Below are 27,201 nucleotides of genomic sequence, written 5' to 3'. Positions count from 1 at the left end.
AACCGCTTGTCCCAAGTAGGGTCACTGCAAGCCGGATCCTGACCCCGCAACACAGGGCACAAGGCTGGAGGGGGTGGAGAAACACCCAGGATGGGACACCAGTCCGCCGCAAGGCACACCAAGTAGGGCTTGAACCCCAGACCTGCCAGAGAGCAGGACCTAGCCAAGCCCTCCCTGCCACTGTGCCACCATGCCGCCATGCCCCCCCTTTTTGTTATAGTAGTTCCTGTGAAATTTATCATTAAAAAAATAAATCTGCAACACTAAAAATGAGAAGTAAAAAGAGGCAGAGCTGCTAATGAAATAAGGAACTAACAGAAGGCAGTAAATTATCAGTCAATGTGAGGAAAGGAACAGCAAAGGCTGAACCTTCGAATCAGGGTAATGTGTTTCAAGGGGAAGTAGACTGTGTGTGGAAAACTCCTCTGACCTTGTAAACGGAATTTACAGCAACAGTCATTATGCTCCAGAGTACATGCCATCAAGATCCTAAGCAGAGGTCAATATCATATTTTAAGCCCCAAGGCTTTCATAGATGCAGAAGTAGGCTATACTGAATCAAACAGATATATTAGTTACTGGGCATCAGAGGCCAAAGATGAAGAAAACATTTTTTTCCTCCTTAGTTCTCTCATGGCCCATGCATGTGTGAAACGCTTTCAAGATTTATCATGGAAAAAATACGATATGAATTTCATTCAGATCTTGACATCAGAGTACTGTGTTGCATCGTCTTCCTCATCTGAACTGGAACTGACATCTGAGAACTGGTGTTGTTGGACCTTGTAATTGGCATTTTGCTTGATGGAAATGACTGAATAGTTGACTTCTTGGTCATCCTCACTTGTGTCTGTATCTGTGCTCGTCTGCTTCAAATTCAAGCCCTTCACGTTCTCATAGTCTTGTGTCCCATTCTGCTGACAAGAGAAATAGAAAACAGTTGATTGATGTGCAGATATTCTAAAAAAAGAGAAGATTTTCATTTTCTTCACTCTCATTTAGCCAGAATTTGTCATCTTGCTACAAATAACAGCACACCTTTACAAAGAGAAATTCTTAAAAGAATGCCTGTTAAAACACATAAGTCAGACATTTTCATTGAAATCCAGCAAAATCTTATGACTTTGTGTTTTGCAAGACTGAAAAAAGAAAAATTCTTGCTGTGCTGTCTATTAAAATTTTTTCCATAACACACAAATCTATTGGCTTTGGTTTGGGCAATATGAGTAGTTTCCTGTCAGAAGAGAAACATGTGAAAGAGGAACATTTTCAACTGCAACCAAGTTGGAAGTTACATTAAACATTAAGCATCAATAGTTATTTCACATATGAAGATGTTATTCCATTATTACAAAGTTGTTTCCATGCAGGTCATACTCAGGTGAAAGTGACACTGAGTCCAGTAAGTAAGTGTTGAACATGTGAGCAGTCTAACCTCCATGTGGCACTGTGGCTTTGACACTTTAGCGTAGATCCAGTCCAGTGTCTTTGAGTCAGTGGCATTCCTTCAATAAAAAAGGCATAAATATCTTAGATTTGTGAAGATTTAATAGTATAAGGCAGATAGCAGCCCCAGCATAAATCACTACTCATTATTATTATTATTATTATTGGTAGTAGTAGTAGTAGTAGTAGTAGTAGTAGTATTACTGCATGCTTTTTTTTTCACTACATTAAACACAAAACTCACGTGCTATGTGTGCTGTCACTCTTTGGAAAGTGCAGGGTGGTATAGGTCACAGCGTGCATCTCTGTGTTTTCATCTTGGCTTCTCCAGGAAGAGCACGGTGACTGCAAATTACCGCACATTCACATGCAAAGTCCATGAATGGCCACAAACAATAAAGACAGCAGTGGCAACATGACACATAAAACATAATACATTATCAGATTTTATTGCAAAATGATAATGATAATGATTGTGAGGTTACAAGTTCTAAAACAAAATCAGGCAACACTTTGCCCTCCACTGTCACAACAGCCCTAATCTGCACATCTATATAAGGAACCTAATACAACTATAGCTTTATAACTTCTATATTTTAGCAAACTGAAATAATCCCTTTAACCTTCACCAGATAAATCGAACATCCACAATACAAGAGAATACATATACAGTATGTTCAATTGTACATTTGCAATTTATTTGTACTACCAACAGTGATGTGTGATTCAGCGACAAGAAAAACAATAGATTAAATTTGAGTCGTGCTTGCAATTCTACTTTTTTGGATTCGATTCGCTAATGACATTGTATTGAGTTTACTGAGGGTCAGAATACAGCACTTTCAAACATGAAACATTAGTGCTGGTAATTTGGACAGCGGTCACTATTATAGCCAATTCCATGAACGAAATGAAAACTGTAGACATCACAGTTAAACAGGTAAATAATTTATTGTTGGGTGTGTGTGTACAGTGTTGCGGAAAGGGGGAAAGAAATCACAGATATATAATTAAAGTATTTGCTGATGACGTGCTTATTGGATAAATACCTGATATGTTGAAAATTACAAACACCACACAAACATTGAAGCACAGTTTTTTTGCAAAACATATCAATTCAAATCAAACTGATCTGTTTAAACCAAACTGGTAAACAATCGTAGCAACAAATTGCACAGCACTAACTACTACTACTATTCATTTTCCACTAATGGATACAGTTCCTAAATAAACTACTACAATTTTATAGCTAAAACTTTTTCAGAAATATACACAGAAAGAAAAAACTATTCTGTGGGCTTTTATTGAATATTTTGCTGTGTCTTACCCTTTGTTCCATTGCAGAAGTCTTCACTGCACTGTACACAATGTGGACATTGGTGGTTGCGGTTGAGAGAGGTCTTGAAAACACGGTTAATTAATTTTAATTAATTTATTTTGAGATGTGTTGAGATATAATCACAAACAACTACATTATCACAAATCCCTCATCCCTTTGAGCTGGATGTTGCACCCTGTGGCGAATGGAGACTGCGCAGACATCTCTCAGAGTGGTGGCTTTATGAAGAATATATAATTACACAGCAGTTAATCAAACACACAACTTTGCTATTTGGCTTCCAGTTCACAGAGCCATGGAAAAATTCAAAAACTTGATGGAAAACTATTTTTTCACAGAGTTTTGATTGAAGCACCCTGAAACATTCTAAACGGTTCACTCTCATAGTAAAAAGAAACAGGGGCTCTGCAAACATCAGTCTACACACAAAAGCTCAGAAAAGACTTATGTCCTTGCTAAATTACAGTAGCAGTAAAAAAAATGAAGTACACTCAGTGGAAAGCATGTTTTATGGTGTTGTTGAACAATTTTAACCCAGAAATAAGTAGCTATGTCTCGCCCACCTGTCCTGCAGCAGGTCCCACAGTAGTGGTCAGGTTCCCCCATAATTTGTGAGTGACAGAGAGTGTGTTCCACTAATGTATGGATGAGTGACCCTTTGTAAAGTAGTGTGTTTAGCAGTGTAAGTCATCTTGGTGAATAACATGTGTGGGCTGATAACACTACATAGAGTTCATTGGAAGTCGCTTTGGAGAAAAGCATCTCATACATAAATGTAAATGTAAATTTAAATGTAGTACAGGGCAATACACCAGTAATTTGCTTGAAATTGTTTTTCCAGCCTTAAAGTGGCAATTGTATGGATTATAGGGTTTAATCTGAGTCAAAATTCTGCATAACTCTGCAGAAACTGCATATTAGTTTTTTGGCCACAGTCAAATGTATTCCACCTTTTGTAGCCCATTTTGACTATGAGCAGAGCAGTATGGGAGTGTGTATTACATAATTTTTCTACTTTTGCTATGTTCATTGTGCTTAGCCAGCCCCCACCCCCACACTGCACTGAGGCACATAGAACAGATCTCTTACACAGTGTCTGGGTGGGGTCCATTGGTGTGCTGGTTCTGGGGGAAGGTCAATCCTGCCAGCAGGTCCTCCCTGCTTCTGTGCAACTCTCCCATCCCCTCCATTACCAGGTGCTCCTGAGTGCCACTCCTCGCACCCTGATGGCAGCCCACAAATGCACAATCAGGGAGTCTATAATTCTGAAGTACCCTCAATGCTCAAGGCATCATAACACTAGGATAATGTACCGCTACAAATAATATTCCAAAGTGAGGACATCCTAGTGCTACATAAAAATATGAATGAAGAAAAAGCTTTTTGATATTAATTACAGGCTGTGGAGAACTCAACACACTGACTATTACATTGACATAAAACAGTAACTGTTCAAATAAAAGGGTACCAGAAAGCTTGGGCAATGATGATGACACAAGCTTGTGTTTCCTGTACTTGGCTGGGTGATTTTTCTCTTCTGTTTTCTGTGAGAAATGGGAAGAACAGCAGACTCCTGTTTACAAGGCAGTATTTTGCAATGTAAGTTGTACATGCTTGCAAATAAGTGAGCGGTTCAACCCCTGGCAACAGAACGGAAACAGATTGCACAAGACCAGGGTATTTTGTGTTTTAACATGACAAAAACTTAACACAACAAGAATTTCAAAAGGGAGTTCTGAAGAGGTTTCTAGGTTAAAAAAGGTTGTTATAGCCCTGCAAACATTTAAATCCAGTCAGGTAAAAAGTCCACTAGGCATTTTTTAAAATGTAGGAGCATGTAAAGCAGGTAGAATTGATTCCATAAGAATAAGCATATGAAGGGTTTTTCCTCTGAATTCTGAGGCTTCCCTGGGTGGGTCTAATTGCATCTTTCCAAACCATATATGCTGTAGACCCGATGTAACGCGGTTTGATACAACTTGAGATTGCATATAACATGGACAGAGTTTGAACTCTAAATTTTTTTCAATCAATTCCTTTACACGTGTTTCAAATCTGGGTAGTTCCCAAACACATTTCCGAAAGTCAAAAGGTAAAGTTACGCAATACAGTGCACACCACAGTAGAACTTGCACAAGTAATGCAATATTAGTACAACAGAAGCGAATACAGACTATTCCCAGTTAGTTTCTTCTAGGACATTAACATCAGTGTGTTTTTGTTGTAAATTCCTGTAATTAAGCAATTTGTGAGGAAGTGTATTTAATGTTACAGAATATATCACATGTCAATACACTGATTCATGATATTTTGGTTCATCAATAAAAACAAGAATTCTTGAATTGCACTTTACTCAATGTTAGTAGTAATTATGAAGTATGTTTGCTGCTACGTATCAATTATTTTTGCTCACACAGGTGTGCGGATGGTTGTTTTTACTTATGTTGATCTTCTCTCAGCACTAAACTGGAGTTAAACTTTTTTCAACCTTCATCAAAACTGGAAACTCATTGCAACGTAGACTCATAACACAGCATGAAAATTTGGACCCTGCCATCGGCGTTATATTGAGTCCACAGTGTATTTTTAACTAAACTGAAAAGTCTGAAAACCAGCAAACATCAGAAAATGTTTTTTGAACCTGATGAACAACTAATAGTCAAATACCTAAATCAGAGCAACATCTGCATAATGTTAAAAGTGACCTGCTTGGGTAATGTTGAGTCCTCACCTGTAAGCCACATACCCAATAAGTACCCCCAAGAGGAGGAGGAGTCCAGCCAAGACACCAATGTAAGTTAACAGATGAAGAATGCTCCCTACAGGTGATAGGCAGAAAGTAGTTAAAAATACAAAACAAAAAGCAGCAACAAAACAATCATAGAACACTTTCTTATGTGGGCATATGCTGGTAATTAAGTTCTGTGAAAAAAACTGTACCTATATGAAATTGTGTTAGTTTAATATCATTTAGACATTACGACAGTAATGTAAACCAGGCATGACAGTGTGAGATGCTGCAGATTGAGCTGAGACAGGTTAAGGCTCTGGCAGATTTCTTTTTTGAAATTGCATGAATAATCATGTAATATGATCCAAGATGGTACATACACCTGAACAGAAGAAATTCAGCCGAAAGTAGGTGACTGAGACTCTGACAAATATATGGGTCTTGGGCACTGGGAAAGTATGAGCACACAGCTATAGCAGCAAGTGGAGTAAACAGGAGTGTACCTCTTGAGAGCATATTTTTAATATTTATACTCACGCATGGGAGGCACCTCTATCATGTTGGAACGTTTGTTCGCAATGGAACTGAAGGCAATGCAGTAATAGGTCCCCGATTCCTCAGGCATAACTGTAATGTTCTGTCCTTCAGTGACAAACTTTTCCACTGTGTTTTCTGTGATTTTGTACCACCAGTAATGTGTGATATTGGGGTAGCTGTAACTGAGGCAGGACAGTGTCAGTGCCTTGTCTCTGTCCCGCAGATCTCTGCCGATCATACTGTGAATAATTTTTGTGTCCTTTGGGCCATCTGTGTAAGAAGGAAATAAGAGAAAAAAAAACTGACCTTTCCTGAGTTTGGCTCTGCCAGTTAAATCAATAAACACATAAAATTCTGATTAATAACAATTCAGTTACATATTCTTTGAAATACACATACACCAGGGGTTCTTTCCACAGTCACATAAATGTATCAAGTGTAACTTTTCATAACTTGGGGGGAGGACTGAGGGAGACCTTTAGGAAAGTTTGCATGGTGCAGGAGAGGTTTCCGGTTTCTGTTTGCCTGTTTTGGTTGGACTGCCTGTACCTATTTTTTGCTGTTCAAAGTAGGAAAAGGGGGGGTCACGTCTGTTTTGATTTTGTGAATGAACCCTCCTTCTAGGTGTGAAACCCTGTTGTCTAACACCTCTATCCCACCACCTGTGTGGCTGCCTGTCCCCCACACTGTAGCATACCTATATGGACATAAGGGTGTGAAACTCACATATGAAGTAAATTAGAAGCCGAAGTGCAGGTGTGAAAGGAGAAACAGAGCAAAGTGAAACACAGGGTGGCTAAAACAAGGACTGTGGGTGGAACAGGACAAATACCAAAACATGGCTTAAACAAAGCTGATACACAGGACTAGGACAGGGGGACAGCAGTCAAGCAGAAACAGGACAGAAACCAAGGACTGGAACACAAATACACTGCAGGAGGGCAGGAACATCAACACACCTCTGCAGGCTTGTTGTTTGCCTTTTATAGCTTCTTCTGCATTTGTATCTTTGGGAACAGCTGCGTCACATTCTGGCAAGTGATTGGAACCCAGACCTCTGGCTGTTAGTTTCATCACTCCTCATGGCACACATAACAACCTGTCATTGTTATCTACATTTTGTATTTGTGATTTCAGTTTCACTGCTGAAGGCAACTACTTGGGTAATGTGTATGGTAATGTGCAGTATCAAACTGTCACGACCTACAGTGACAATACTGCTATGGGCCAGAGGAGATGCCACTCAGTGCCACTAGACCCATGCACCTGTTCATAATCTGGTGGTTAGTGAGATATAAAAGGAGCAAGCGGCCAAGGATAGATTGCAAATTCTTAATTTGTGTTGCCTTTGTGATTTCCTAGTGAACTTTAGTTGCCTGTTTAGCAAGTCTTGTTCTATAGATCTTTATGTTCCAGTCCCAAGTGCCTATTCTGCCAACTCCTGCCTTTTGTGCTCCAGTCCTGATCCTGTGTTCCAGTCTGGTATTTCATCACGCCTCCGTTTTCAAGTCCTATTCACAGATAAGGCTATTTCTGGTACAATTACTAATGATGAATTTATGCCAATAAATCAGAGAATATTTGGGAATCCATAGTGCCCTCTAGTTCGGTCTTAGCCAATGTAAGCAGTTCTGATGATAATAATATTAGTTGCTACCTGCACCATTTCAGAAGCTTCAACATAATAAGTTTAGAGGGAAATTACCGTGCAAATTTACTCTATGAAAGGTACTGCCTGTCCTTTAGACCCAATCCCCACTAAATTACTGAAAGCCACACTTCCCGTACTTGCAGAACCTACTGTCAATATTGTTAATACTTCATTATTTAATGGCTGTGTTCTAAAAGCTTTTAAAATCGTCATTATTAGGCCCCTACTAAAGAAATCAGATCATGGATTGTAATAACCCATGTAATTATAGACCCATCTCATTCTACAGTTTTTATCCAGAATTTTAGAAAACATGGTAGCTGCTAAGATTGTAAAATATCTTAATCATGGTAATACATTTGTAAAATTTCAGTCTGGTTTCCACATTGGTCACAGCACTGAAATGGCACCCACACGTGTTGTTGATGATATTCCCATCTCTTCTGATGCTGGTGAGATCTCTATTCTTATGTTACTGGACTTGAGTGCTGCATTTGATACTGTAGACCATGGTATCCTATTGAGTAGACTTCAAAATCTGGCTTGACTAAGGGGTACTGTTCTGAAGTGGTTCGACTCATATTTAGGTAACCATGAACAATTTGTACTGTACTCTGATGACTGCACCCCCTCCATCTCAATTACGGTTCAGAATGGTGTGCCACAGGGCTCTCTGTTGGGTCCATTACTGTTCTCACTGTATATGTTACCACTGGGTGACATTATTCACAAACACAATGTGAATTTCCATTCGTATGCCGATGAGACACAGCTATATGTTTAGTTTAAGCCTGATGATCCATCATGTGTGATGTCTTTAGCTAATTGTTTTACCACATTGTTTTATCACACACACACACACACACACACACACACACACATCATCATCATCATCATCTGAAACTGCTTTTCTCATACGGGGTCAAAGGCAGGACGGGGAAGGGGGACACCCAGGATGGGACGCCAGTCCTCCACAAGGCACCCGACACAATCACACCAATCCTTACAACAAATGGAATTAGTTTCAAGCGTAGAGATTGTGTCAAGGATTTGGGTGTCCTGTTGGATGGAAAGCTGTCCTTTGTCTCTCAAGTAAATGCTTTGACTAAGTCATGATTCCATTAGTTAAGAAACACAGCTGAATTAAGGCGATTCCTATGTAGATAGGATGCTGAGAAATTGGTTCATGCTTATGTTTCAAGCAGGCTGGAGTACTGTAATACTTTATTATCAGGTTGTCCATACCAGACTGTGTCCAGGCTACAGTTGGTAGAAAATGCTGCTCCAAGAATTGTCACTAGAACTAGGAAGTATGACCATATAACACCAATACTTAAATCGTTGAATTGGCTCTCGGTCACATTTAGAGTTGATTATAAAATTTTACTTTCCACCTATAAGCATTGCTTCATCTGACCTTTGTGAGATTGTTGATTCGTATATCCCAGGGTGATATCTTCGTTCATTTGATGGAGGTTACCTTAAAGTACCTGCGATCAATAAGACCTCAGTAGGAGGTCTCACCTTTAGTTATAGAGTACCTGAACTGTGGAAAACTCTACCTGTTACTGTCAGAAATGCCCCATCTGTCTCAGTCTTCAAATCCAGACTAAATATTTACATGTGAACTCAGGAATTCCACCTCAAAATGTAATTCCACTTGGCTGTGTTTGTTTTTCCCACCGCTATACAAATTCAAATTAAATTTACTTGTTTAAGTTACAAATTACTAACTATTTCTTCTTGTTGAGCATTGTCTCCCTACATAGGACCTGAAGAGGCCAACCAGTGGTCACAGATGCACCCCAGGCCGACTGAAGATGATGACTAACTGCCATAATGGACGAGACGTACCATGCTGAGCTAGGAATTTAAACTACCATACACCAACAATATCATTATTACTTGTAAATTGGCTTAGTATTGTTATTTAATTCAGAATGTCAAGAAGGGGTGGGCAGCCACTGGCCCTTGGATCCCCAGAGATATTTTCTCCCTTGATTTTTGGTTAGGAGTTTTTGTTCCTTTACTCCATGGCCAGTAGGCATACTTATAGCTCTATGAAAGCATTACATTTTGATAGTTGGTAGCCAGCTGTCTTCTTTGTTTCTTTATCTGATGTATTTGTTTATTTTGCCTTATGCTTGTGTTAAAGTGCTCTGTGTCACTGTGTGAGAAGAGTGCTCTATAGAAATAAACTGAATTGAAATTGAATTTGAGTTTCAGTGTTCACCTTGGTCCCTTCCTGGATCGGGGCCTTGGCGTGGCAGAAGGGCTTGCGTGATCTAGGGACCTCCAAAGCTATGTCGTCCAGAGCACTATGCTCCTGGCAGGGTCTCCCAAGGCGAACAGGTCTGGAGTGAAGATCCAGACTAACACAACCCAAAAACCTCCATGGAAAAAATAAACAGGAAATCATTTACCCTGCCTGGAATAGGGTCACTGGGACATACCCCTGGACACAGGCCTGGGGGTAGTGTTCCTAGGCGAGCACCTGGTGGCCAGGCAGCCCACGTAGCCCGGCCGGGCTCAGCCCGAAAAGGCATCGTGGGGGGCCATGTGGGCCCACCACCTGCAAGGTCCAGCATGGGGGGTCGGGTGCAATGTATACCTGGCAATGGGAGGGGGCAGGGTGGCACATGGTGTCGTAGCCTCTCGCGACGGAAACTGGCTTTTGGTATGTGGCATGTCATCTCACTTGGGGGGAAGGAGCCGGAACTGGTGCGGGAGGTTGAGAAATACCAACTAGATATAGTTGGGCTCACCTCCACTCACAGTGTTGGCTCTGGAACCAAACTCCTCGATGAGGGGTGGTCCCTCTCCTACTCAGGAGTTGCACAAGGTGAGAGGCGCCGGGCGGGTGTGGGGATACTCACAAGCGCCCGGCTGGCTGCCATACAGTTGGAGTTTGCCCCGGTGGACGAGAAGGTCACCTCAATGCGACTTAGGGTCGCAGAGGGTAAAACTTTAATTGTTGTGTGTGCTTATGCACCAAACAGCAATTCAGAGTATTCGGCCTTCTTGGAGAAGGTGGGTAGGGTTCTGGACAGGGCCCCACCTACAGACCGCATAGTCCTGCGGGGGACGCTCACGTTGGCAATGACTGGGAAATCTGGCGGGGGGTGATTGGGAAGAACGGCTTGCCCTATCTGAACCCGAATGGTGAAATGTTATTAGACTTCTGTGCTAGCCATGGTTTGTCCATAAGAAACCCCATGTTCGAACACAAGGATGCTTATAAGTGTACTTGGTACCAGAGCTCCTTGGGCCAAAGGTCAATGATCGACTTTGTAGTCATTCTTCTGACTTGAGGCCACATGTTCTGGATACTCGGGTGAAGAGAGATGCTGAGCTGTCAGCTGAACTGAACTGTCATCTGGTGGTGAGTTGGATCAGATGGCAGGGAAAACTGATGGACAGACTCAGTAGGCACAGGCATTTAATGAGGGTGTGCTGGGAATGACTATCAGAGGACCTTGTCCGGAATGATTTTAACTCGCACCTCCGGGAGAGCTTCTCCCATGTCCCGGAGGAGGTAGGGGACATGGAGCCTGAATGGACCCTGTTCAAAACCTCCATTGTGGAAGCAGCCAGGCACAGCTCTGGCCAAAAGCTTGTTGGTGCCAGCCAGGGCAGCAACCTGAGAACCCGCTGGTGGACACCGGTGGTGAGGGAAGCCGTTAAGCTGAAGAAGGAGGCCTTTAGGGCCTGGTTGGCTCTGGGGACTCCTGACTCAGCAGACAGGTACCAGCAGGCGAAAAAGGCAGCAGCGGCTGTGGTTGCAGAAGCAAAATCCCGGGCATGGGAGGAGTTTGGAGAGGCCATGGAAAACGACTATCAGTCAGCTTCAAAGAGGTTCTGGAGAACCATCCGGCAGCTCAGAAGGGGTCGGAGGAGTTTTGTTCAGGCTGTGCTCAGCAGGAGTGGAGAATGGGGTACCGGGGCCACTACTGCGGGCCATTCAGTCCTTGCACATACGGAGCGAAAGCTGTGTCTGCATACTCGGCATTGTCAAGCCTGTTCAGTGTGGGTGTTGGACTCCGCCAAGGTTGTGCCTTGTCTCCACTCCTTTTTGTGGTTTTCATGGAGAGGATATGAAGGCGCAGTTGAGGCCAGGAGGGCATTCTGTGTGGGAGTCGGAAGGTGACGTCTCTGCTCTTTGCAGATGATGATGTCCTTTTGGCACCATCACATGGTTGCCTCCAGCACGCACTGGAACGGTTTGCAGCCGAATGTGAAGCGGTGGTGATGAGGATCAGCACCTCGAAGTCTGAGTCCATGGTTCTCTCACGGAAAAGGATGGTATGCCCCCTCCAAGTAAGGGGAGAGTTTTTGCCCCAGGTGGAGGAGTTCAAGTATCTTGGGGTCTTCTTCACGAGTGAGGGAAGAAAGGAGCATGAGATCGGCCACAGACTGGGAGCAGGGTAGCAGTAATGCTGTCGCTGTACCGAACTGTAGTGGTGAAGGGGGAGCTGAGCCATAAGGCGAAGCTCTCCATTAACCAGTCGATCTACGTCCCTACCCTTACCTATGGTCATTAACTTTGGGTGATGACCGAAAGAATAAGATCGCGGATACAAGCGGCCGAAATGAGTTTTCTCCGCAGGGTGTTGAGACTCACTCTCCGTGATAGGGTGAGGAGTTCGGACATCCGGGAGGAGCTCAGAGTAGAGCCACTACTCCTCCACATTGAGAGGAGCCAGTTGAGGTGGTTTGGGCATCTGATAAGGATGCCCCTTGGGAGCCTCCCTTTGGAGGTATACCAGGCACAGTCAACTGGAACGAGGCCCCAAGGTCGGCCCAGGACCTGCTGGAGGGATTATATCTCACAGCTGGCCTGGGAACGGCTGGGGATTCCCCAGGCTGAGCTGGAGGAAGTTGCGGGGGACAGGGGCGGCTGGGCCTCTCTGCTCTCCCTGCTGCCACCGCTACCCTTTTAGGACAAGTAGGACAGAAGATGAGATGAGATATACATCTTAGTGAGTACACAGTGTGAGTCTCCTTTTCCTGCATTTATTGTTTCACCTTTAACCTGGTACTTTACGGTTTGCACTGCGCACTTATAAATACACTCTGCAAGTGTATTGCCCATGTTCAAACGAAACAGCAACACGCATCCATGTCAGACTTTCTTCCGCACGCTACACTGACATCTGGGTGGCGTCAGTGAAAGAAGTTGTGGTTTGTTAATCATGTGTTGTATGTAAAACATTTTGTCTGTTGTTGAATGCACTTTTGTATACAGTTATTTCACCTTGGAGAAACACCAAATATATAAATGTCGTGCAAATACTGTATTTTTGTTCTTTTGAAATTTTTGAATTGAACTAAAATGCATCTCTGCTTTATGGATCTAGAGACATATTTGCAAGGTAAAAATGTCTTAGTGAGACATAATTACAAATAAGGAGGGATGAATATGTAAAACAGCATATTAGTAGGATTCTTTATCTTGGGGTCCTCCATAGTAAGAAACAGTAAATGCATGCAAAAAAAGAGTGAAACAAAAATTGTCTACCATGAGAATATTGACTTACACTGGACTGTAATTTCAGTGGTTTTAGAGGTCTGTTCCCCAACTTCATTCTCGGCCCGGCAGCTATACTTCCCACTGTCTTCTGCAGACAAGGCTCTGAATTTCAGGCTTGTTTCATTACCCACTGTTAAATTCTTGTCTCTGAATGACTTGATCCAAGTGGTGCTGGACACTGGTGGGAAGGATTCAGTGGTGCAGGTAAGCTCCAGGTAATCATTTTCCTTCAGAACTGTCCCAGGTTTCACCAATACCGTTGTGCTTCTGGGAGCATCTGACACATTGTAGACAGAATGAAGAAGAGAATGGGAAAAATCACCTACAATTACAGTATGAGCTTTCTTTCTTTTGAATCTTGAACTAGGCAGCATGGTCACAAGCTGCTCTTCTTCCTTACTCTAAACCACCAATTCTCCAATTACCAGTGAAAATAAAGACATCTAAAAATGCTAGAAACTTATGAAATTTCTAATGTTTAACCATTGATGAGGTGGCATTATTGATCACAAAATTTCCATGACATTTAAACAACAAAGCACAATTATTTTTTATGCCTAGAATATTAGTTACAACCAACTGTTGTGTGCCATCCGATACTTTAGTGTGGTACTTTCTGTAACTGTTTATTATCAACAGTACAGTGTGACTTAAAGCTTAATTTACATAGAGTAAACTGTTAAAGAGCCTGTCTACTTACACTTGACTGTAAGCTCCTGCTCAGTGAAGTCCTCTCCCTCTGAGTTATGGGCATAACAGATATAGTGTCCAGCATCACTGAAGGACACATTGATGGCGACTTCGAGATGATTTGCACCATTGTTGCTCTCACCATAGTGATTTTCAGACATCTGACTGAGTAATGAGCTTACGAGAGCACCAGCTGAGTGGGCCCTGACTTTTTTTATCAAGGTGAGGGTTGATGATGGAAAGCTTTCAACTGAGCACTTAATGATCAGAGTGTTAAACTCGGTCACAGGACTCTTCATCTCCAGAACAGGTTTACTGGGGCCATCTGAGATGCAGGAAGGAAGATCATGGAAATAGCAATAGAAAAATAAATGAAAATGAAAAATGACTTCTTTCAGCTGAAATGTACCCTTATATGGAATATCTAAATAAGTTTACAAATTGCCCCAATATATTCCCCTTTAATAATATCACATAAATAATATAATATTGAATTAATGATGGGGGTGCAGTGGCACAGGGGCGCAGACCAGGTCCTGCTCTGCGGTGGGTCTGGGGTTTGAGTCCCGCTTGGGGTGCTTTGCGATGGACTGGTGTCCCGTCCTGGGTGTGTCCCCTCCCCCTCCAGCCTTATGCCCTGAGTTGCTGGGTTAGGCTCTGGTTCCCCATGACCCCGTATGGGACAAGCAGTTCAGAAAGTGTGTGTGTGTGAATTAATGATATAATAATATTAAATAAACAAATGTCAACAGGAATAATAATGTAAAATTTATTTAAACATTTGGACGTGGCAGAGCAGTGGGCTGGGCCGGGTCCTGCTCTCTGGTGGGTGTGGGGTTCAAGTCCTGCTTGGGGTGCCTTGTGACAGACTGGTGTCCTGTCCTGGGTGTGTCCTCCCTGCCTCCAGCCCCATGCCCTGTGTTGCTGGGTTAGGCTCTGGCTTGCCGCGACCTTGCTCAGGATAAGCGGCCTCAGCCTGTGTGTGTGTGTGTGTGTGTGTGTGTGTGTGTGTGTGTGTGTGTGTGAAAAATTCGGAGGTACTCACAGAGCACATTGATGGGGAGACTGCTGGAGTTCTGGGCAGCGATGCTGTTGGCAGCACAACACATGTATTCCCCTGCATTGCTCACGCTTGCCTTCATTTGAAGATTAATGCCTTTCTCTGAGAGCATGACAAATGACTCACGATTCCTTTGGTACCATGTGTACTCCAACTGCAAAGGTTGTGCATCTGTCTTACATGTCAGATGTAACTGCTGGCCCAACTTCACCTGATTTTCTGGACAATCATCAAACGGAGGGCACCTTGCCTCAACTTTTGTATTTCTTGGTCCATCTGAAAAAATATCAGAATAGTATAAAATAAGAAAGATTAATTTAAAGCCAACTACTTCTGTACTGCTAGTGCTGAGGAATGGTGTGATGCTTTGTTTTAGGTACTTGTATAGGATCAAATTCTTACAATATTGAACATTATTAGAACTTACAATTCACACGAATTTCGACTGGTGATGACTCCATAGAACCCACACTGTTAGTAGCTTCACAGGTGTATTTGCCTGCATCTTCTGGCTGAAGGTGGGGAAAAATTTTTTCCTGTTGCCTTATCAGCATGTGATTGTTATCTTTTTTCCAAATATAAGAGTGAACAGGAGGATTGCTGCTACTGGCATTGCAGGTGAGTGTGAAATTCTCCCCTTCTAGAAGTGGCTGTAACATGCCAGACGAGATAATTTTGACTTCTTTTGGGGCATCTGAAAGGAAAGCCTCATTAGCTGATGTGAACTGAGAAGCTTTTAAAGCATAACATCAAGATAATGAGAAGTAAATGTGAGTCCTCTCAATACCTCAGGGGAAAGATAGCACAAATAATTGGACAGCACATTTGTCCATAATTTAAAAAGAGACAGTATTTTCAAAAAGTATTGCAGAGCATTAGTTAAGGCTGATCTCTGATTTATGTCATTTCAATAGGTGGCCACACACAGTATTTAGTATTTTAATGCTTTTCTTCCCACTCTTGGTCAGATGAACAGAAAAAAGTTCTAAGCTTACACTGGACATTGATTTGCAGAATTAAAATCTAATCATTAATCTCTGATTTATGTCATTTCAATAGGTGGCCACACACAGTATTTAGTATTTTAAAGCTTTTCTTCCCACTCTTGGTCAGATGAACAAAAAAAAGTTCTAAGCTTACACTGGACATTGATTTGCAGAACATTTGACTTCACATATCCATATTTGTTCTGGGCTTTGCAGAAAACCTCTCCACTGTCTTCAGGTTTAAGGTCCTGCAACAGCAACCGACTGTTGCTGGATCTACTTTCTCCCTTGTGAAACCATGAGTAGGTGGGACTTGGATTCCCTCTGCTAGTACAGGTGAGAGTTATACTTTCTCCTTCCTTCACATTTGTTGGATTACCTTCAGCCTTGGTTTCCTTCGGGGAATCTTTGTAAGAAAAAAAAAAGCAAGAAGAAGATTAAAAACCATGTCTGTTTAAAAAATATTTTTCTCATTTTCAGTATGTTGTAGGCAGTCCCATTTGTAGAGTATCTTACACTTGTGAATATTTAGTGGTAGGTACGTTTTTTAGTTTTGTGCAGTTTCCTTCTGCATTGATAGTTTTTATCTGTGCACTTGCTTCTGTTACAGAAGCTGAATGAAATATTGACACCTGACAGTGTGAATTCCTTTGATAGCCACAGCCATTTATCTTGTGCTGTACTCTGAAACTTCAGTCATGACTACAGAACCAACAGAGTTCCTGGCTTTTTTCAACCTGCTTGACTGAATCAAAGCTTCATTGATGAGTTCAGAGTCTTCAGAGGTTACAGTGGATACTTACACATTACTGTAAAGGTGACTTTTCTGACCAAGCAGGGGTCTTTATTGTCTTGGTTGCTGCAGGACCATGTTTTTCCATCATTTTCCCAAGTGGCATTGAATTTCAGCTGGCTGGTTTTGCTGTGTTGGTCATTCATTATACTAGCAATGTCAGAGGGCTCCCACTTAGGTTGAAATGAACAGTTTGCCAATGTGGAACAATTCAGTTCTACTATAGTTCCCTCTTTCACAGGTCCAGGATCATGCACGCTCACTTTGCAAGGATTTTCTACATCATTACCGGGAGGAATGATGAAAACAGATTATCAGGATGCAGACAACATCATGTCTATGTCTAGTGCAATTAAAAACTGTCCTCAGGTTATGAACATTCAAGTTACAAACTTTTGAACATTTTAATTGTATTTTCTTAAACTATTCTCAAAAATGTGTTTAAAAAATGTCACATTTCTCCAACAAGACATTCTGTGAGTGAGTGTAATGATAACAAGATGGAAATGTTGTACATGTTGATGGGATAAATCAGTCAATAGTTAGCATTTAATATTGTTGGCATGTTTGGACACAGCATAATGTAGCATTAAGTTAATGAAAATGTTAAGTTTTCAAGCGGAATTTTTTATTATAATTATATGCAAGGCAGGGGCGTGATGGCGCAGTGGGTTGGACCAGGTCCTGCTCTCCAGTGGGTCTGGGGTTCGAGTCCCGCTTGGGGTGCCTTGCGACGGACTGGCGTCCCGTCCTGGGTGTGTCCCCTCCCCCTCCGGCCTTACACCCTGTGTTGCCGGGTAGGCTCCGGTTCCCCGCGACCCCGTATGGGACAAGCGGTTCTGAAAATGTGTGTGTGTGTGTGTGTGTGTGTGTGTGTGTGTGTGTGTGTGTGTAAGGCTTTTATAGAGCCTACATATTAAATAAACCATACTTTCTCTCTATTCATGTACTTTTATTGATTTTATAGATAATAAAGCAAACCAAGAGTGGCCAATTGTCATTGGATATTAACAATAACATTAATAAGTTATTTCAAGTTAATAACAAAAAATACAACAAGAGTTACACTGTGTACCCTGCCTCATTTACATTTATTCATTTAGCTGATGCTGATCATATCATACAGTATAGGGGAATTTTTTTACTAATAATACAGTCAACTTACAATAGGGTCATTAGAAAAGAACCTCATGGTAGGTAGAGTACCACTTGTAACACACTAACAATTGCACCAGGCCATCTTTATATGTCTTTCCAATGCATGTTTAAATGGTTAATTGTCTCAGGTGGTAAAAAGTACTACACACTTCACATTTCGGAATACAAATATTTCTAAGGTTTACACTTATTCAGTAAAACAGTGTAATAAAGCCAGCATACATTAATGGGCATTTTTTGTTCAAAGTTTAAATTTTTTTTCAGAATCCCATGTAAGATTAAGCTACATTTTACAGGATTAAGCCAACAGAAACAGCCATGGGATTCATAACTGGGTTTTTATGATTTAGATGAAGAAATTTAAAATGTGTACTCGAATACTGCACCTTTGTTTATAACACAAATGATAAAATCACTTACCTGTAATATTAAGAGTTGCATTTTTTGTGCTCATGTATCTATCTTTAGCATTATCATAATACCTTAAAGAGAAATCTCCACTGTCTCCTTTTTGTAAATTGTTGATTGTTAGAGTGCAATCATGGATATTGAAGGAAGTCCTGTTTTGAAATTCAAAAGCCACTGGTCGCTCATCTGTACTGCTGTAGACAACTGTTCCTATGAAATCTTTAATAGTTCCATTCCAGGTACTGTTTTTCAACCAAATAATTTTGGGGTATTGATTGTCCCAGGAATTGCTTTGCATTAGTTTTGACGATATAAAACATTTGATTTGCGCACAAGAGCCCTCGGGATGATTTTTTGTTAAAGGTGTTACGTTTATTTCACACATGGAATCTTGGAAGAAAAATCAAGAAAATATTGATCAGTACCATAGGCATATAGACTCTGTCACCAACTAAAGAATGTCTTCAAAGTACATCTTAATAAAGTTAATATACAGAAAATATGAAAAGTAGCATTAGAGACATAATAAACTTATAATTGTTTATAATCATTCAGAACATGTACTATACCAGAGAGTAGGCCCAGAAATGTCATCAGAAGGTAAATCATGTTTCAGTTTTTCTTTTGCATCTCTTTTTATGTGGACATATCTAAAAAAAAAAAAAAAAGGAAATGTTATGTTACAAGTGCAATATTCAGCGTTTGCTGCATGTATTTACAGTATCTATGTTTTCTTAATCTTTTTCATATTTTGGGGAAAAAAATGCCCAAAAAAAAGGAAGTAATACCAGAGAAAAAGACTTTATAAATAGATACCCAAGAAATAAAATGTCTTTTATAATAAGTTTATGTTTATCAGAAGATAGGTTCTTTCTAATAAAAATCACTGTGTTTTGGGGTTTCTTTTGAGTTAGGAATACATTATTTAATGACAATGAGATCCAATGTGAAGTCCTCACAATGACAGATATGTGTGTGTGTGTGTGTGTGTGTGTGTGTGTGTGTGTGTGTGTGTGTGTGTGTGTGTGTGTGTGTGCGTGTGTTTAGTGATTGTGTAGCTGCACCACAGCTGCAGATGACTCACTGTCATGTCTGAGAGGTCACAGGCTGTTAGTCTTACCAAAATATTCTAAACACCCACCCATTATGCCTGGCCCTTATGTATCTTAACATTTATTCAATTGTTATAAAGAAGTTCTGTCACCATTTAAGGAAGAAAACTTGCTGTTCCTCTGCAGTCTTCCATTCTTTTTAGATCTGACTGATTTCCCCAGACAAAACTGAGTTTATCATTGCTAACAACAAGGTATTTGGGTCCCTTTTAGCTGTGTAACACCAATTCTTTGCTAAGCTACAGTGAACTGTGTGAACGACACCTTACACCATTGCCCATTGCCCCATAAGTTATTGCTGGTCCTTATAAAAAAGAGCTGGATTTCTTTTACTCTTAAAGCTTAGCAAAATCTCCTGGTTCATATTAGTTAAGATGCGGGTTTTTACCTTGGTTTTTTACAGCCAATTTTAATAAACATACCTTGACTGAAAAGCTATGACCATTTGTCTTTTCAGTAATTCGGTCTTAATAAATTAACACAACTAAAGGCAACTTAGGGGATGTGGTGGTGCAGTAGGTTTGACCAGGTCCTGCCCTCTGGTGAGCCTGGGGTTCAAGTCTTGCTTGGGGTGCTGTGCAATGGACTGGTGTCCCCATCCAGCCTTGCACCCTGTGTTGCCAGGGTGGGCTCCTGTTCACTGCAACCCCACTTGGGACAAGTGGTTTTAGAAAGTGTGTGTAAAGAAAACTTTCCAGTCATAGAGAGATCACTAAAATTTATTATCATATTTGCTATAATTCTCCCTCTTAAAATTCAAGGGTTTGTCCTGTACGATTGACATTTCTTTTTCGGCTTCATTTCTTAATTACTGTAAAAATAGATGTATGTACTTCTCTTTGATTACAGTAAATTGTTCAGTGAAAAGGATCTTTGCTGCTTCCTGCAATTTGTTCCATATGCAGTATTTCATTGATCAGTGTTTTTTTTCAGCGAACTGACGTAAGTATGATTAAAAATAATTCTTGATTTACAAGAATTATTTGCAGGTGCCACAGTGATACAGGGAGTATTGCTGCTATCTTATAGTGCATGGACCTTTTGGGTGGGTTTAACACTAGCTCAGTGAGCAGTCTGCAGTTTCTTCCTGCTTTCTGTGGGTTTCCTCCCACACCTCTGGTTTCTTCTCACAAAGACACACATTTTAAATGAAATGGCAACTTTAAACTCCCTCTGGAGTGTGTGGCTACCCTGTGATGGACTGTATCCTGTCTAGGATATATCCTGACTAATTTAGTGCCAAATGCATCCAGCATAGGTTTTGGACCACCGCTGCCCTGATTGGGAGGAACTTTTGACAATACTGACTGAATGATAAATGATGTCATTCAAATCCTAATGTAGATTCTCACAGTAGCCTTTGCATTTACATTGTTGATGCATGGTCCTTACTTTAGCTGTTCTGACAAGTGTCACAAATCACTGCATTTCACACTATGAGACTGTAACTTAATACACACACACACCTTCTGAACCGCTTGTCCCATACGGGGTCGCGGGGAACCGGAGCCTAACCCGGCAACACAGGGCGTAAGGCCGGAGGGAGAGGGGACACACCCAGGACGGGACGCCAGTCTGCCGCAAGGCACCCCAAGCGGGACTCGAACCCCAGACCCACCAGAGAGCAGGACCCGGTCCAACCCACTGCACCACCGCGCCCCCACTGTAACTTAATATTAATTTCTAATTTGCTTGTACTGTCATCTAAGATAACTTACAGCTTTAGGTTTATGTATTTAAGTTACACTTATTTCCCCATTTACAGAGATGGGTGTTATGAAGCAATTCAGAGTAAGTATTTGGGAATTACCTTGCGGCATCCCTAACCACAATGCTACCAGTTGTCCAATTACCTTTTTTTGTAACTCAGAATTCAAACTGGTATCAAAGTACTGCAATATGAAGTAAAAACAATCTAAAATGAAACACTTTCTTTTTAAATTGTGTTGGAACTTTGAAATATTAGTCCAAGATTAATCACTCGGATATGATACATGGCAACAGTGTTAGCACATAAAATGTTAGTTAAAAAAAGGATCTTGCTCACCTGCACTAGGTTAATATTCTCTTCATTCTTGAGCTGAGCTCCTGTGTCTTCTGTATTTCTCAATAAAATGCAACATGGACAAAAGCAGAACTCTATTGCACAGAACATTATTTGCATGCTCAACCATGCAAAAAATGAAAAGAATAGAAAATGTGTATGCAGATGGGTGAGGGGAGGTATTACCTTATTTTTAACCCCATACTGTAGATGGGAATGGAGTCTCACTTCCCCCAAATCAAACATTTTTCAGAAGAGTGCTCTGTCATCTGAAAAGGCAGCTGGGCTTCCAAGTGCTTCAGTTAACGATCCTGTTTTGAAACAAAGCTCAAAAGTGACTGTTCTTCCAAGAAGAGAAATATCTTTAAGGGCACTGAACCAAACCTTGTGTCCTCAATCCGGTACTGAGTTTTGATGCCTTAGGAGAAACAACATAGTTCACTGTTAAATTTTATGTTAAACCTTTTTGTGAGTAACACAATCAATCAGATGAGGCTCACAGTAAAGTCGCAGCTTAGATTAGTTATTTAAGCAAATATTATACATTTATTCGCTTAAATTTTGCAGATGACTACAAATGTGTTTGTTCAGTTATAATTTTGCTGGAAAAAATATCCAAAACATATATTTATCCATATGAATATCACTTCTGAATGTAGTAGCTGAGCTGCATGAACAGTCCAGACCTATCTCAGCATCTCAGGGCCAGAAAGGGAAAGAGACACTTGAAGCTGCACTAAAAGGAAACCATAGTATGAGTAAACATGATACTGTGTCGCAGAGTAAGTAAACAATCAAAACTGTAATACACTGAAAGCACAAGCAACTAGAAACCATAAAGTGTGAATAACACTTCTCCATAGACATAGAGTTTCACCATAAAATAGAGTTTATACTATATTGTTATGGTTCATATAACATGGTATAAGAGCATTTTGGACTAATGACAGAATTCCATCATAAGTGGAGGACAATTCCCCTAAAATCAAGCAGGAACAGATGTTATTGTAAATTGTTGTAAATAACGGAAACTGTGGGAAATTGTACAAGAGTTGTGCAATTGCAGAGGGGAATCTTAAGGACTATAAGGAGAAGAGCACCTGGGGGGGGTGAAAGCTCTATATTTACATTTATTCATTTAGCTGATGCTTTTTCAACAAAGCAACTTACAACCCTAAGTCATTTACAGTTATATAGCTGGGTAATTTTGTAACTTGCTCAAGGACATTAGAACCAGAGGTGAGACTCAAACCTACAACCTTTGGTCCAAAAAGACCAAATACAGCTGGGTATTTTTGTACTGGAGCAATTTAGGGTACGAACCTTACTCAAGGATATTACAGCAGGAGGTGAGACTTAAACCTGCAACCATTTGATTAAAAGGCACCATTTCTAACCAGCTGACACTATAGTCATTGTGTACTCGCTGATACCTTGCGCTATTTGCTGGTGTTTTAACAAATGTTCATCGTGAACAGCTTTGCGTGTCTTTCTTCCATTGTTTTGTTGTGTCAAATATCCAGTAAGCTCCATGTGGTGACCCATTTCTCGTGCTATCTTCACATGCCGTGTCCATCCTGACCCTCTGCATAAATCCTGTGCTGCGTAGTACGTTTCATATGTTCATTGTCACAGTAGATATGAATGCATTGCCATCATTTTACAAAAAGAAACTGGTGTGGTTGAGATTGTTCTGGTATTCTGTTACATCACTCAAAACAGAGACGTTTCTGCTTTTCGTTCACTTTTCAACTTTTAACTATTTTTCATTCTGTCTTCTTCTCAGCAGAAACTACCTTCTTCCACAACAAAATACAGCCTGCAACTAAAAAACCACACAGGCTCTTTGCCAGCTTCTCATCTCTTCTGTGTCCTCTGCTGCCCCCTCCTCCTTCTTCTGTCACTGCTGATGACACTGCTTTGTTTTTCAGAAACAAAGTCATGGACAAATTCTCAGCATCACCCTGCCCAGTTCGTGCTTGACCCCCCTGCAAAGTCACGCTCCCTAAATTCAAGCAACTTTCCGAATCTGAAATCTCAGACCTCCTGATATCACACAGAGCCACCACCTGCTCGCTTGATCCAATCCCATCGTCGCTCCTACAGACCATCTCCCCACAACTCTCCACCTTCATCTCTAAAATCCTCAACTCCTCTCTCTCCTCTGGCTGCTTCCCATCTGCCTTCAGAACTCCTCTCATTTCACCTCTGTTAAAGAAACCATCATTGGTCCCCAACTTAGTCCAAAACTACAGACCAGCCTTTTTCCTCTCCTTTCTGTCTAAAACTCTAGAATGGGTGGCCTGTGCTGAACTACTTGAATTCCTCACCCAGAACCACTTCCTCGATGGATGTCAGTCTGGATTCAAAGTTCGTCAGTCCACGGAGACAGCTCTCCTGGCAGTGTCTGATGCTCTCCAAGTCAGCTAGAGCAGCCTGCCTGTGCTCGGTCCTTATCCTACTTGATCTGTCTGCAGCGTTCAACACAGTCAACCACAAAATTCTACTCTCCTCTCTTAGTCAGCTTGAGATCAAAGGAGCAGCACTACGATGGTTTCAGTCCTACTTATCTGACAGATCCCACTAAGTGGTCTGGCAGAGCTCCCACTCTTCTCTTCTGCCTCTCTCAATTGGTGTCCCACAGGGCTCGGTACTGGGTCCTCTTCTCTTCTCGATCTATAACTCTTCCATCGGGCCTTGTCATTCCCCTCCATGGATTCAAATACCAATGGTACGCTGATGATACCCAGCTTTTCTTCATCAGACATTTCTGCGCGCATCGCTGCCTACCTGTCAGACATCTCTGCATGGACGTTTGGTCACCACCTCCAACTCAATCTCTCCAAAACAAAGATCCTACACCTCCGAGCTGGCCTGTCTTCCTGTCATGATCCCTCAATCAAACTGGAGAACTCATGCATTTTTCCTACCTCCTCGCTTAAAAGTCTGGGGGTGATGATTGACTCAAGTCTATCACTCTCTCAGTACATTGAAACCACAACTCGGACCTGCAGATACATCCTGCATAACATCCACAGGATCCGTCCTAACCTCACAACTGACTCTGTCCAACTTCTTGTCCAGGCCATGGTGACATCCCATCTGGACTACTGCAACTCTCTCCTGTCTGGCTTTCCTTTTACTGCCATCAGACCTCTAGAGCTGATACAGAATGCTGCTGCCTGAGTTGTCTTTGATGTACCGAAGCATTCCCATGTATCTCCTCTACTCATTTCTCTGCACTGGCTTCCTATAGCTGCCCGGATCAAATTTAAGACCCTGGTTATTGCCTACAAATGCAACAATAGAATTGCTCCCAGCTATTTACAAGACTTGATCAACTGCTAAACCCTAACCCTACTGTTTTGCTGTTCTACTTCTGCCCACTTGGTGGTCCCGTGCACAAAAGGTAAAGCATGGAGGTTCCGGTTCTGGCTCTGTTGTGGTGGGAAGATCTCCCCCTCTCACTCAGAACTGTTGAAACTCTATCCACATTTAAAAAGGGTCAGAAAACTCTTCCAGACTCCCTTCGCCCATGCGCTCTTAAGATCATGCACCATAACATTACGATCATGTCCGGATAAGCCTTTACACATCCGTTACTTCTGTATTGTACATAAATGCTTGTGTATCTCCAAAAAAAAAATTGTAGGAATGTGATCAGGAATCATCTGTTATTATTTTGTTTGAATAAATTTTTTTTTGCTCTTTTACTCTGTCTTGGGTTTAATTTTATTGTCACTGCTTTCAGAGCTCTAGAGAAAAACCGAGGAGTGTTTTTTTTTTTTTTTAAATAAATTTTATTTAATAAAGTTATTAATACAATACACAATTAAAAACAATCAACAAATTTACAACCAAACAAATCCAAAACCAGATTTCCTACAGTTGGTCAAGAAGGCTTACTAAAAAGCCGTTACACAAAATGTAATGTAAATGTAAAACAAGACTACTAAAATCTGTAAATAAGATACTATAAAATCCACAAAAATTAAACAAATAAATATAAAAGGAAATAAATATACAAGGGGGTAGGATACAAGAAAGTACAATATGTTTTAAAAGAATGCAGTTCCCCCGCGACCCCATATGGGACAAGCGGTTCTGAAAATGTGTGTGTGTGTGTGTGTGTGTGTGTGTGTGTGTGTGTGTGTGTGTGTGTGTGTGTGTGTGTGTGTGTGCAGTTCCATAAAGTAGACGTCCATCCTCAGAGCTTCAGGCACATTTTTCCACAAGGCCTTTCCATCTGTCCTTTTCCTCGTGGTAGCCCCAGGCAATCACATCCTGCTATGTCCTGAACTTCAGTTCAGTTTGGATTTTCAAAAAGACACCATAGGTTCCCATTTTCAACCCCTTTCAGACAAGGTTAATGCATGCATTCCACAATTCTCTCTTTGTCAAACTCAAAATCAACCATATCCTACCAGAGGTTGCTTCATTTACCTTGAGGGACAGCCCCTTCATGATATCATCAAAAGTCAATGCCATCTCGCCGTCTAACTCCCCGCAGAAGGGCTTGACCAGTGACCAGACTGTCCAGGCATAACCGCAATCCCAAAAAACGTGTTTAATCGTTTCCACACTTAAACACTGGGGTCGCGGGCAGTCGGGACGTCCGGTCAACCCGTACCTATAAAGTTTCTCCATTAGAGGTAATCTTTCATGGAGGCACTGCCAGTTTAAATCCTGCAGCCTATTGTCGAGCCCCTTTGGCTGAATTCGGGCCCAAATGTCTTCCCCAAGGCCCAACATCACTCGCATTCCCCTCCTCTCCAACAAAGCATTATATAACACTTTGTGCTTGAGGAGGGTACTTGTGCCAGTGTCTGCCAGAATAATCTTACTCCATTTCACCATCTGTTTATAGTGGCCTGGCAGAGACTCAGCCTTTGCTCCAACATTGGACCACGAATTCACCAAATGTCACAATGGGAAAGAGAGCCAGAGGCGAACCAAATGCTGGTGTGGGTGTTCCAGGGGAGCTGCCAGACAGAAGCAGTGCTGCGCGAAAATAAGGCAATCAAATTTTAAGGGGAAGTCAGGGACCCCCCCTCCCACCCCTGCCCTTCCCTAGGAACCTCACCTCTCTCCTTACAAACTGATGCCTCCCAAAACCGAGGAGTTATCACAACCCACAGGGCCAGAGGAGGTGCCACTCAGTGCGACTAGCCCAGACCCATGCATCTGTTCACAATCTGGTGGTTAGTGAGGTGTAAAGGGACCAAGCAGCCAAAGATAGATTGTGGATTCTTAATTAGTGTTCCCTTTATTTCCTAGAGAACTTCAGTTGTCTATGTATCAAGTTTTGTTCTATAGGTGTTTATGTTCTAGTCCCGAGTGCCTCTCCTGTCTCCTCAGAAACACCCAAAACAGAGATCCTACACCTCCCATCTGGCCTGTCTTCCCATCATGATCTCTCAATCAAACTGGACAACTCACACATTTTGTTTACCTCCTCGGCTAAAAGTCTGATGATTGATTGATTCAAGAGCGATGATTGATTCAAGATTCTCTTTCTCTCAACACATTGAAGCCACAGTCTGGACCTACATCCTGCATATCATCCACAGGATCTGCCCTTACCTCATAACCGACTCTGCCCAACTACTTACCCAGGCCATGATGACATCCCGTCTGGACTATTGCAATTGTCTCCTGTCAGGCCTTCTTGCTACTGCCATTAGACCTCTAGAGCTGATATGGAATGCTGCTGCCC

General features: G+C 41.6%; 1 protein-coding gene across 1 annotated transcript; it reads right to left on the bottom strand.

The window, feature by feature from the left end:
- Nucleotides 1-145: 145 nt before the first annotated feature.
- On the bottom strand, nt 146-21,511 carry LOC108919121 (B-cell receptor CD22). The gene is made up of 17 exons (XM_018726901.2): nt 21,489-21,511; nt 18,899-18,979; nt 18,342-18,719; nt 16,774-17,040; nt 16,125-16,376; nt 15,412-15,678; nt 14,970-15,260; nt 13,935-14,249; nt 13,242-13,511; nt 6,054-6,323; nt 5,517-5,604; nt 4,254-4,329; nt 3,875-4,008; nt 2,774-2,846; nt 1,691-1,791; nt 1,436-1,505; nt 146-917 (listed from the first exon to the last, which is right to left on the bottom strand). Exons 2-17 carry the CDS (start codon nt 18,936-18,938, stop codon nt 699-701), a joined length of 3,111 nt encoding a protein of 1,036 aa, XP_018582417.2. The 5' UTR covers nt 18,939-18,979; nt 21,489-21,511; the 3' UTR covers nt 146-698.
- Between the last annotated feature and the right edge of the window lie 5,690 nt (nt 21,512-27,201).

Source organism: Scleropages formosus, chromosome 18 (genome assembly GCF_900964775.1).
Source record: "Scleropages formosus chromosome 18, fSclFor1.1, whole genome shotgun sequence".
Classification (NCBI taxonomy): Eukaryota; Metazoa; Chordata; class Actinopteri; order Osteoglossiformes; family Osteoglossidae; genus Scleropages; species Scleropages formosus.
This window is presented reverse-complemented; position numbering and strand designations above follow the sequence as displayed.

Excerpts from the sequence above, each read along its gene's own strand:
- LOC108919121 (XM_018726901.2), bottom strand. The coding sequence starts at position 18,938 with ATGATTTACCTTCTGATGACATTTCTGGGCCTACTCTCTG. Across the intron at positions 18,720-18,898 it reads ATTTCTGGGCCTACTCTCTG|ATTCCATGTGTGAAATAAAC; the intron begins GTATAGTACATG and ends TTTTCTTCCAAG. Across the intron at positions 13,512-13,934 it reads GCAGGAGCTTACAGTCAAGT|ATGCTCCCAGAAGCACAACG; the intron begins GTAAGTAGACAG and ends ACAATGTGTCAG.